The sequence below is a fragment of the Micrasema longulum genome, unplaced genomic scaffold, assembly GCF_059751315.1.
Source record: "Micrasema longulum isolate JH-2025_06_02 unplaced genomic scaffold, ASM5975131v1 h1tg000629l, whole genome shotgun sequence".
Lineage (NCBI taxonomy): Eukaryota > Metazoa > Arthropoda > Insecta > Trichoptera > Brachycentridae > Micrasema > Micrasema longulum.
In genome coordinates, this window is record NW_028277825.1 from 750,100 (window position 1) to 763,298 (window position 13,199).

General features: G+C 28.7%; 1 protein-coding gene across 1 annotated transcript in view; it reads left to right on the forward strand.

The window, feature by feature from the left end:
* Nucleotides 1-8,834, forward strand: part of LOC148280040 (uncharacterized) — a 52,830-nt gene extending 43,996 nt beyond the window's left edge. The window contains exons 2-3 of the mRNA XM_088229015.1: nt 7,557-7,734; nt 8,423-8,834. Of these exons, the coding sequence (XP_088085141.1) occupies nt 7,557-7,723 (167 nt within the window). The 3' untranslated portion in view covers nt 7,724-7,734; nt 8,423-8,834. The remainder of the gene's footprint in view (nt 1-7,556; nt 7,735-8,422) is intronic.
* Nucleotides 8,835-13,199: the final 4,365 nt, after the last annotated feature.

Below are 13,199 nucleotides of genomic sequence, written 5' to 3' on the forward strand. Positions count from 1 at the left end.
CGACATTTATTTACCTACGGTACTTCTCCAACACTCACCAAACATTCGCATCAGAGATCGCATTTCAACACATGCAGCCTACTTGCATTCGTGTTTTTCCAAAGCCATATTGTGCTACCAATAAATACATGTTTTTATTCCGTGCTTCAAACGTTTTCTTATTTTAGTTTGTTTAAAATAATTTGTCTTGATGAGATTTACCGGATCAAATTCAAAACATTTAAGAGGCTATGTAATACCAAAATAAATTTTTAAAAGCCCTTTAGGTACCCCAGTGACAAGTTGTTTGAGGAATTCGAGATCTTAGATATAAATCAATAATTGTGTCGGTGGATATCAAAATTGGTTAAATCGAAAATTGGTAAAAAACGTTTTTTGTGGAAACACGATTAAAAGTTTAGTTTTACATAAAATACGAGTACTTATTTCAAAAATGGGAAAATCCAATATTATACCATAATAATTGTTGTCAGAAGTTTGATTTTATATCAAAATCGGCAACATCCACTCAATAACACTCAATAACACTCAAATAACACAATAACACTCAAAACGATTAGTTTTATTTATTTTTTACTTCGTAAAAGTGACAACCCTGACACAGACATTCAATGACAGATTAGATCAAAACTGGTTAAATCCACGAATTGATTTTATCAAAACTACTTAAATCCATTCCGATATATCAAAATGAGTTACATCCAAATCATACATAAGTTTTACACGGAAACTAAGTCTAATCGATCAAATCAAATAACGTAGAATACTTTTATTACCTACGTCAGACCTACATATAGTATGTAATGTAAAAACCTGTAATTGGCTTATTTGTTATTTGTTTTCTTATATATATATATAAGATAATTATAGCTGTTGGTTATCCAAATAAATAAAATAAAATAAAATAAATAAATAAAAATAAATAACAATTTAGTCGAATAGCAATTACCAGTTTCAAAAAAGTGTTCTTTGTGAAAAAATGCTTAGTCTGGATATATCGATTTTTGATGTTAACCGACACAATTATATATCTCTAGAATAATAAGTGTCCTCGGCACGGGTAACCCCGGTAAGACACATTATTTTTATTATTAATTAAAGTTTATAAAGAAAAACATGAATAATTAAATAATGTATATAAAAGCAAATTATTCTACCAAATCCTAAAAAGAACACTCCCACCCTACCAAAGTCAAACTAGAGGATGGGTCATGGGATCTACCACAAACTCTGAATTCGAGCAAAGAAATTTCAAGTTTCTAAGCCTCAAAATATTCAATATGTTACCTCGGACATTGCAAAACCATGACCCGATTTCAAAATTTGCTAAACGTTGGTCACTGGGTTTAGGTATAGAAAAATCAGAAATTTTACTCAAAAATATTCTATAATCATAAATGGTATAATTAAATATTGTATAATGTCAGGTCATGTACTTTATTTTGCATTAAAATGTCTGCCTTAAGACAGGCTGTACCTAGTTAGGCAGACTAGACATAATCCAGAAAAAAATATTACTTAAATATGACATGTATGTAGTTGATATAGAAATTGTATTTTTTTGTAAATAAACCATGATTATTATTATTATTAATTAACATAATTTTTTAAAAACTACGTTAACTCGTTAGATAAAATAACTGATCTAAAAAAATATCATCATCATCCGCACTGAATGGTGCATAGGGCACAGCAATGGTACACCAATCGCGACGCATCTTGATCATTTTTGTTACACGAAGGTGAGATGATCAGTCTTACGCTTCAGGTACCAGCCCAGATACTAGGAAAAATTTTGGTGTGAAAACACCCTTTGAAATAAATATTTCATATTAACCATGTCGGGAATCGAACCCGAGACCTCTTGCATGGTTGGCTAACGCGCTGACCATTACACCACGAGGCCGACAAAAAATTACAATAATTTAAAAAACATTATTGAAGATTTACGGCACTTTTTGTTTCCAAATAATATAGACAGATGCAATGAATTAACATTTGAAGTAATTAAAAAAAAAAAAAAAATGTGAAAGTGTTACAAAGCGTTACATGTGATACCTCATACCAGACAATGATTTAGCTGTCATTAGCCTGAACCCTGAACTACTGAACCGTAGACCATATTTCCTTCTCAAACATGTATATTTTTTTGACAATCTTAGATTTTTTCGTTATGTGCATATTTTCTTTTTTGTGATGATTTATTCCATGATTATAAATTATTTGTTCAGTTGGTAATGAGTGGGCTACGCGAGTTATCTGACACCTTTGGGACGAATTGATCTTAACGTACGAGTATCTGTGGACAGACCTCTTTCATATCGGATAAAATCAGACCATGAAAAATGAAAAAAAAAATGGTGAGAGAATTAGTACATAAATATCTACTGCTCAAATAATTTTGCGAATATGTATGTTCTTATTGTCAATTTTACTTCATTACTTCTGTGCGAATGTTTTGCGATTATTTTGTAAAGCTGCGTAGTGCTTATATTGTGTACCGGTTATTCATTTATTAAAATATTTCTTTTTAATTTGATATTTTATTTACAAACCCTTACGGATTATATACATTTAACAAAATACTTTTTCTTTTTTGAATTCATATTTTACTGTAAATAATTATATTTTTTACATCTTTTGTAAAGGTTGAATGAGTTTATTGTTTAGTTTTGTCTGGTGGTTTATTGTATAATTTCAGTCCCTGGTTTATTAGTCTCGATTGCCCTTGTCTCGTTTTAGAAGGTTGTACATGATATTGTTCTGATATTCTCATACTGTATCCATGTTTACTACGATTTTTTTAAAGTTTTAGTTCTTTGTCTACAATTACATTAGTGGCTAATTTATAAATATTTTTTTAGGATTCTAGTTGAAAGCGTTCAGTTTCGTTTAATTGTTTACATTGTTTCAAAAGTTCTTAAGTTGCTGTTAGATAGGGTAGGTTATATGAACGTAGTTATACAGAAAGCAGCCAGCCATAGAAAAGTGAAACTGAGATAATAGCCATTTTGTGAAAAGATTGAATTATAAAATCTACTCAATAGTTGGAATGTTTTTGACTTTAACAAACGATAAACAATGAAAACATTAGTTTTTTTTATTTATTACAAACAAGAATCTTATTATGTATTTGACCAATTTAAAAGATTTTTAAAGTACCATAAGATTTTTCTAGTTTTGTGGGTGTTTTCTGCATATTGGGAAATGCCGTTTTTGTGATCGACATCTTTTTCCGAAGGTGATTAATACAGTTTTTTTGTATGAAAGCGGTTTGGCTGTTTTTAGCAAAACATAGAATCGACCTTACTGTACCCGATAACATCAATATATCATTTTTCCAAAATTGAGGACTGGCTGCTTTCTACATAACTACGTTCATTTACTAGCTTTATTATTTTATTTTGCTGTCCTTGTAGTCTGTTTACGTCATTTTGATTTCCTGTTCCACATAACATACGAGTAATTTGCTTTCACATAACATAATTTAGTTTTTACATTGGCTTCATACATTAGAATTTTTCCGTCTTCGGTACAAAGTTTTTGATTTTGAAAAAAATACTCGATAATGCCGAAACCTTGCTGATTAAATTGTTGATATGAATTGTCCATGTCAATTGTCTGTCTATTGTTAGTCCTAAGTATTTAACATGTTCAATTTCAGTTTTCAGTCTTACTTTCAGTAAGCATCTATTTTATGCCATTTTTTCTAGATTCGAAATGGATAATATTACAATCAAGAATCATGGTATAGCGATATTATTTATGTGAAATGGCGATCTGACTATGTGGTACGTTTTCATGTTTTCTGCAGTGTCACTATTATTTGCGTATAAACATAACATTTTAAAATTGTATGTAAATAGGTGTATTTATTACAATAGTTATGGAGACACTTTTGAGAAGGAAATATGGAAGGTCATAAATTCACAAGGCTAATGAAATGCCATTTTCTGATTTAATTGATTACTCAAACCAGACAATAACAGGTCAGGTACACATTGTGTAGCATTGATCATTTTGCTTGTTTTAAACTCGTTCTTAAAACTGGGGTAAATTTATTATGTTCACGTTTTTTCTCATTTTTCTAGTAATTAAGATAGCAATGAGAAAGTTAAGAGCTACGGGAAATTGGAGAAAAAAAAGTTTTGCTAAGCGCGGTAAAAATAAGAGCATTTAATTGTACGCCGAAGTTTTTTAAAAATATGTATATGAAAAAATGAAAAAACTAGAACAACAAATTATCACGCCGTTTCCGTAAGGGTAGGCATAGAGGATAGAACTTCACTTCACTTTATATATGTTTGGATAATTTATATAGCGCCGTTTTTGTGAAAATCACCTCAAGGGCGCTGTACAATAAATAAATATCCCAGCACGTCTTGCAGCTACAGGGCGCATGAGCGGTTGGAATTCTAGTTCCTCGTCTCCAATTATGATATATAGGAGCTAGATAACAGCACGTCTTTCAGCTACAGAGCGCATGGACAGTAAGAAATCTAGCCCCCATTTACATTTTTTAATTTTTTTTTATGTAACAGTGAAGTTTAAAGTTCAAGTGATATTTTAAAAGCAAAATAAAAAGCAAATTTATAATAATAGAAGTAAGATAACAACAAGTCTCGCAGCTACTGAGCGCATGGACGGTTGAAATTCTATACCCCATTTACTAAATTTGATAGTTGATAATATTTACAATATATGATAAATAAAATATGATAGCTAACATCACAAAAAAACTCGTAGCTTTAAAACGCATTGACAAGTGGAATTTCAACTAGATGGGAATGATTTTAAAAAGTTAACAATAAAAATAATTTTTAAAAAAAACACCTTTGCATACAGATCTCGATCTTTCTTTTCTTGAAAAAATGTTTTATTCAAAACGAACTACTTTGATGACGTCTCTAGTTCATCCGAATCAACCAATAATAGACGTTGTGGTAGATTTCCGGTTTACGGGAAGCCAATTTACCAATCAGCATAACTCACCCGCGGAGTAATTTAAAAATGAAAAAACGTGAAAAAAAAAACACAGCGCTTATAACACAATATGTAAAAATACATATATATTTTTTTAAAATTATTTGTTTGATAGTCGTATTAACAAACATTTTTAAAAAACACTTGACTTCCATATTCTAATTATGGCTACCAAAGAGTACTTAAACAAAATGAATTATTTCTATTTGGTTGTCATAATTAGAATTACAATCTCGATTACTAGAAAAATTAGAAAACATAAAAACTAGGTTAAACTGATAAACTGACTCGAATTTTGAGATTGACAGCTTAACGTGATTATTCATTTAAACTTTCCAAATACGAAGATATTAAGTGTTTTTAAGTAAAAAAGCGAAAACCTCAATTGATGCTGGTGAGATTTATCTGAATGATTGAATTTTTTAAAATAATTTAGCAACGCCTGAAAATTCTTACTTTTAGACCATTCACTTTAATCAAAAATATTATGAGTACCTCAAAATGTTTGTAGACAAGTTCTAAATTTAACTTTCTGGGTCACAAAACTAGTAAACAATAAAGACTTCCATATTCCCTTCTCAAAAATGTTTTGAATATTTATTTTAATACTTATTAACTTTGATCAACTCTCTAGAAGGTAAAATCGAGAATTTGTCTGCAAACATTCGGCATTCTTAAAAAATGTCTTTTTTATGTCTGAGGATAGGAATTATGCAATACCAAATAGGAAAAAAATATATTTTATGCTATACATATCACATAACTTTCATTTTTAATGAACACTGGGTCTCAAATTAATAATAAATGGACAAATATTACGAGCCATGAGTTATTATCATACTACATATTTTTTACATCAAATTATTTATATTTTTAAATATTATTTTATTTAGTTCTTTGATTTACATAGTGTAATACAATATTTACAACACAATATTTACATCTATACTTATTCTAACATTATTTATTACCATTGTTTACTAATTGTCCTGATTTGCAATATTTCAACTGTATTTTATAGTACATTTTATCTTTGTACATAATATAAATGTACATTTATATTAACTTACATATATAATATATTGAACTTAGTATTTTTTACGCATATACTCTTTACATTAATTTCAAAGTTTGTTTCCAATTTTCTTATTTGTGTGTTTTCTGGCATTTAATTGAAATGTTATTAAAACTTGCCATACATGTAATTTAAAAGGACACCAGGAATTTGCTCCAAAATAGACAAACAATTCTAAACTAAAAAACTGAACATTTCTGTGTTATGCCGACTACCACCATAGTCAGAAAAAAACTATAGACATACTAAGGGATACCAGTAATTAAAAATAGATTAACAGTTTTTTTATTTTCGGTGGATACGTGAGTGCATTTATGTATATTTCTTAATTTCGTGTATATTTGAATGAACATTCGGGCTGAAAGGGTTTACGATTTTTGTGAGATTCTTATTTATTATTTCGCTACTAAGAAAAACCCAATTAAATAAAATACTCCGTCTCGTGGTCTAATAGTCAGCGCATTTGCCCACCATGCAAGAGATCTCTGATTCGATTCCCGGCATGGTTGACGTGAAATATTTATTGTCTGGACTGGCACCTGAAGCGCAAGACTGATCATCTTGCCTTCAAATAACAAAAAAGATAAAAGGCACGATGCAGTTGGTGTACATATGCAGTTCCTTATCCACCATTAGGTGTGGAATGCGAACGATGACGGTGAAATAAATACGCTAACTTCCTATTACAATAATATATTATGGTACAAAAATTTATTTATATATTATGTACCTCGCATACTTCTTATTTTTTTTTATGTACAATACCTTTTTTTTTGAACTGCTACACTTTTAGATTCACTATACGATTTTTGGTTTTTTAGTTCATCGGGCAGTTTATTAAATTAGGAACAGCCTGTATTTTCAAGATATTTTTTGCCGTTGAGCGAAATTTAGATACTTAAAGATTCTTCGAGTTTCGAGTAGGTATTGTGGTTGAGAGTATCATGATTAAATGTGTATTTTAAATTTGTGAGAGCAGAAAAGTTTATAAAATTCAAAATCGTGTTGGTGATGTCATGTAGTGCCATTACCCTGAAAGGAAGTAATTTTGTCTTTTGGTAATACCATTGAAATGGGAATCCCATTTCAGTCTAAGAATGCTTCTTAGAGTTCTGTTCTGAAGAACTTATATCTCTGAGATCTATTTTTTGTTAGCGATAACCTTATTACATGATAGATAGGATAGGTGGAAATGGATTAAAGCGTATTTTTTTCACAAATACATTTTTTCAAATTTATTTTACTGTATTTTTTCCATGCATGCGCCTTAAAGGTATTACAAAAAAACACAATAAATTATTATGGAAACGAAAGAGAAAATATAAATTAAACGCAATATTTTCTCTCTCCTTTTCACATTTTTCAACTTTAAAAATTATTGCGTCTTGATTATTTATAATGGTTGGATGATGGAAATTGCCAGAAGATCGACATATCTAACCTACTTTGTATTTTTAAAATGTGTAATCTTGATAAATATTTTTATTTTATTTTACAGTGCCGTTTACGTCTCTCCGCAGCTCATTTCAACAAATGAGCATTCCCCAGACTCAATATGTGGAACGGAAGAGCTATCTTACACCCCCGCCAATGTCTGCATCTCCCAACCCTAACTCGATGCCGCCAAATTCAACCCTGATTGACCATACCAAATATGCGTTATAATGTGCATTAAGGTACGTATTTTTCATATTTAAAACGTGAGGTAATATTTTTTTTTGTTTATTTTATTTTTAATAAAAATAAAGAAATATTTCCGTTCTTATAGTCTTCCTAATTACTTAAATTTTTAGGGGCCATTTTCAACGAGTTGTAAATAACTCATTATTGGAAAGTGGGAATCGAGTCGGAATAGAGTGAAGTTCTAACCTCTTTTTGTTTTATTTTGTCCCTACAAAATAAATATTGCTCGAAATTTCAAGATTTGAGATTTTCGTATTATTTTTTTTTGTTTTTTTTGGCACAAGTTTATTTTATTTTTTTTTTTTATTTTGATTTTGTTGAAACAGAGATGGAAAATATTTTTGAGAAGGGAATATAGGCATGACCTGTCATTGGCTGGTTTTAGTGGCCACTCTATACACTGTGTAACATGTAATCCAGCTTGTCTGCAAACATTTGGATGTACTCAAAACATTGTTTATTTGGTTCCATTTGATTTTATTTTGGAACTAACAGTGCTAATAAAACATCGTTTATTTATGGTAATCCTCTACAAGTTGTGTAAAATAATTTATTATTTGGTCTATGTTTAAACATCTACATAATATCATCCTTCAAATTCAACCTTTTTTTATTCGTAAGCGTTGAATCTGGTAAATATTAATGTATTTATTGCTATTGACATTTGTTTTTTTTTTTCAGATGTCCCTAAATCCTAAGAGATTCTTAATGACTGATGGCTGGCTACTTCTGTATACAATGTGTTAGAGGGTTATTTCAACGACTAAGAAGTAATTATTTTACAAATGTATCAGTCATATTTCATATTTTACTACGCATTAGAATTATAAAGTAAATGTACATATATATTATTAATATTAAGATATGTATGACTGTTTTCTCAAAATACAAATTAAACGCCAATTTCGCATTTACCATTTAATAGGTGTAACCATAGAACATATTTTAACACCTGTTGATGGATGAACCTGTGCCTTCCAAAATGATAGAATAGAGCTTTAAATAAATTATTTTTAAGTTGATTGTTTAGAAATATGGAATTGTGTTAATGGATTCCCATAATTTTCGAATATATCACCCTTAAACACCTACCAGTCACTTGAATGTTTTTTTAAATATTTTAAGTTGGTAAAAATATTATAGCAAAGTTAAGTGTTTTTAGATACTTAATTGAATTGATTGTTTCTGCCATGGCAACAGTTGACATATTACGTGAGAGTTATTATCGCATATTAAATTTTCTTAATTTTATTGCTTGTTCAATAATATAATCAAATATATTTCTGAGCTTTGTCAAAAAATAGATAAGATTCATTTTATTAAGGATATACATATTATATAATTATAATTACTACCTAACTAATATTTTAATATAGATACTAAGTTTTTTACTTTAAATGTAAAAAGTTTTTTCTATGATTATAATTTGCATATTATTTCGAAAATGTTTTACAATTGTAGCAAAAAAAAAACAAATTACTTCAGTTTGATGTCCTCTATACAAACTTTTCTAAAGCCTTTGATAAAGCTAATTACTTAACTCCTCTAACTCAACTACAAGCTTTTGGTGATTATTTATTATCATTCTTAAGGTTTAACTTTAATGATAGAAAACTGATAAATTGAAATAGTAGTTACTTTATAATTTTTGCATTACTTATTCCTGGAATACCTGAAGGAGCCCACCTTACTTATTTTTTAATCTTCTTTACTTTTAATATTATCATTTATTAAATATATTATTTTCTGAAATTAAACACTTAAATTTATCGATTTTACGAATAATTATTGATTTCTTTTAAAAGGGAATATGAATGAGTTTGATGAATAGCGCAATCTTGACAGCCTTCAACTTGACATTGTCAAACGTAAAATAATATATTTCTCTCTATTAAAATAACTCGTTCAATTATAAAGTTTTTTTTAATGGTTTCTTCCATAAAATACTTTGGTACTACTTTTAAAAGTACACTAACCTATTGTAAACATAAAGATAAAATTTCAAAAATTTATTGGTTTTATAAATAAAATATTCACTAGTTCGGGTTATTTAAAAATGCTTGCGTAATTAAGTCTCCATCTAAAGAGCCCATGTTGGCCATATTGAGTCTGTTCAGCGTCGTTTTCCGAGAAGAGTTTAGAAGTTTGAATTGCAACGGGACAATGATTCACGTTGAAATAGATCAATCTCTCAATTGTCTTCAATAGAGAACCATGGAATGGAGATGGACCTTAAATGCATTAAAAAAATACTTGCAATGAGCAATGTCTAGTCTTTGTTGCAATTTCTGTTCCTAAACTTGTCACCAGAAGTCAAAATTTGTTATTTATTAATCAAATCATCCGAGAGGAACTTTTATAGGTTTTCAAATATCCAGAATGTGTAGACTAGTAAATTATTCGCATATATAGCCAAGGGCTAGATTTTCCTGCACTCATAATTTTATTTTATTTAATTCAGTATGAGGAGTAAAATGTAAAATGATTGATAAGGCTTAGTTCAAAGTTTTGTGTAGGATATGTTCTTTTAGTTTGCTGTGTACCTTTTCTAATTTCATTGTCCTTTTTGTCATCGCAAAACGTAATTTTACTCTGTCTATGATGTTTCCAATAATCTGCATATATTTGCATATATTGTAATTTGCTTAGGCTTAGGCTTAAATAATAGATATTTAAAATGAATAATATTTAATGTGCCATTATTATTATTATGAATATCTTAGACTCCGCCGTTTTCGTATTATACTACCTCAAGGGCGTTTTACTAAGTGCTTTTATGAATACTGACAATCATTTGAGTAAAAATTCAATGAAACTTTTACTTTTTTTGATAAAGCGTATCTTCGATTTTACCTTAATAAGGTATTTTATATGTAAAAATTCCGTTCTCTTTAGCAAACTTAATGTTCTGTTTTATTCTACATAACTTAATGTTTGTTGTATATCAACAATATTTTGAGTTCGTCCAAATTTTTGTAGACAAGGACTGGATTCAGCTCCCTGAGGAGCTGTTTATATTAACATAATACAACAAAGATGAAGAACATTTAAGAGAAGGTAATATAGAAGTCTTCACAAACAGAAAAAGAAGAAACAAAAAAGAAGTCTTCACAAACTTCACAAACATCAACAGATGAAAGAATTGAAAGAATATAGATGTTCAAATAAGGGCAAAATGGTGAATGTTACACAGTGTGTAAAGTGGCCACTTAAACCAGCCATTGACAGGCCATAAGCCCTGTAGATGCCTAGACTTCTATATTACCTTCTCTTAAATGTTCATCTCTGTTGTAATATGTTTGTTGTATATTATTTTAATACAATAAAGGCGTTATTGTGTATTTAAAGAATAAGCTTAAATTTTTTAAGATGTATTTATACGAATCTGAAGTACTACGTAATATTACCACATAATAATTTTTCAATATTTTCACATATTAAATGGTCATTTTTGTTCATATTTAAAAAAACAACATTTTAGTAAAAAAATAAATTTTAATATTTCTGACAATAATAAGTAATATCTGTACCCACTAGTAAAATTTAATTACGATTTATTATACAAAAAGAACTAAAGCAAACATATATTGATAAATACATATATTATATATGCAGAAATAGTAACTATTACTTAATTGATTAAAAATAATACTATACAATATAATAGATGGGTAACTAAACATAATTTAAAGATATAAATACATTATAATATTATATATTTTATTATGAAGGAAGTGTTTTAGTATATTCTTATAGTTAAACAAGTAGTTAATAGATTTATATTATAGAAATAGTTTATTGAGGCCTGTTTATGATAAATAAATACATACGTAATCTATTTTTAAATATCACAGTATTATATAATTTGCTGCCAAAATAATAATTATTTAATTCTTTTAAATTAATAGGCTGCTGACAAATATAACTTTACAGTTTAGAGTAGGTATATTATATGTATTTTCCAAGTTGTTTCATACGCAAATGTGACGCAAGTTTATATAATCATTCTGAAAAATAAATACATCATACCTAAATTGCTTTTTTCTATTGATTTAACGTTACAATGATAATTTTTGTTAATGTTTTATTTATTTTTACATGTCATGATTGTAGAATAAAGACGGATGTGCGATAAATCTGGGTAAATTTTCTTTTATATTAGAGGTTTTATAAAGGCTTTATATTCCGGGTTTAAAAACAATTAGTGACGCATAACTCACCCAACTATCAAATTATATAATTTTGAACTTATCAAGTTGTGACATGGTGTCAAAAAAGAATTTAAACCGCTGTCATTAAAGTTTAAAAAATTCACATACGTCGTTGTTCTACGATCATGATAATGCATAAACCCAAAAAGATTTTCCAAAAAAAGGACCAAGGAAAAGATACGGAAAATATTTTCAGAAGAAACATAGATACACATGATTTTTTTTTTACATGAAATGGAAAAAAATAATTACATATTACAATAGAGATAAAGATTATTTTTAAAGAAGGGAATATGGAATCTTGGCATTTACAGGTGTTTACAGCTGGACGAATATATACCTTCGCTGCCCTACTTCGCCAAAGAGCCTGGAGCCTATGGGAACGCCTGAAAATCTCTAATAACGAAATTCTCCAAGCCTTTGCAGGATGGATCCATTCACCGTTGTTCGAGCGATGGCACAATATGCTAAGACCACCATAAGTGCTGCAAATACAAAATTTTATTTTATGTTTATATTTATGTTTATTGTTATATTTTTGTTCATATTTATATTTGTGTTTATGTTTATATGGTAGAATTGGATCTGCACTATATAGCCATTTTACTGGAATAAAATAATAATAATAATAATAATATCGTTTGCTGGTTTCAGTTACTACTTTACACATTTTGTGACATTCACCATTCTGCCTGAACATCCATACTACTTGTCAAACACATACATAAAAATGCTTTGGTCTCTTGACGTTTTGTATTTTAACTGAATCATAAAGTATTTATCGTTTTTCAACCGGTGGCGGTGGAATCAAATACTATTTCCAGAACTGATGTAAGGAATAGTCTTCATATTTTTTATACATTTCTGCGCAAGAGACAAAGTGTTGAAATTATCAGTAGCAATAGAAGTAAGTGGAAGGTACGTACACAATGTTCACAAAATTTATCTTTTTGGAATCAATACTATGTTTTATTATTTGTTTACATGAACAAATAGAACTGAGTATATTGTGTTTCATATTGTATGAATATCTTTATTTATTTATTGTGTAAATACGCCAGAAAGGCATTTAAAGGTTAGCGTAATACATAAAAAAGTGACACCATTTTTGACAAATCACTACTGAAAGCAGTAAGAAAGAACTATGAAGAAAAAAAAGTAAAATACATGAAAATGTACAAAAAGTATCATATCATTTATTGGCATTGCATTAAATAATCATTACTATTTGTAAAATATGCGATTCT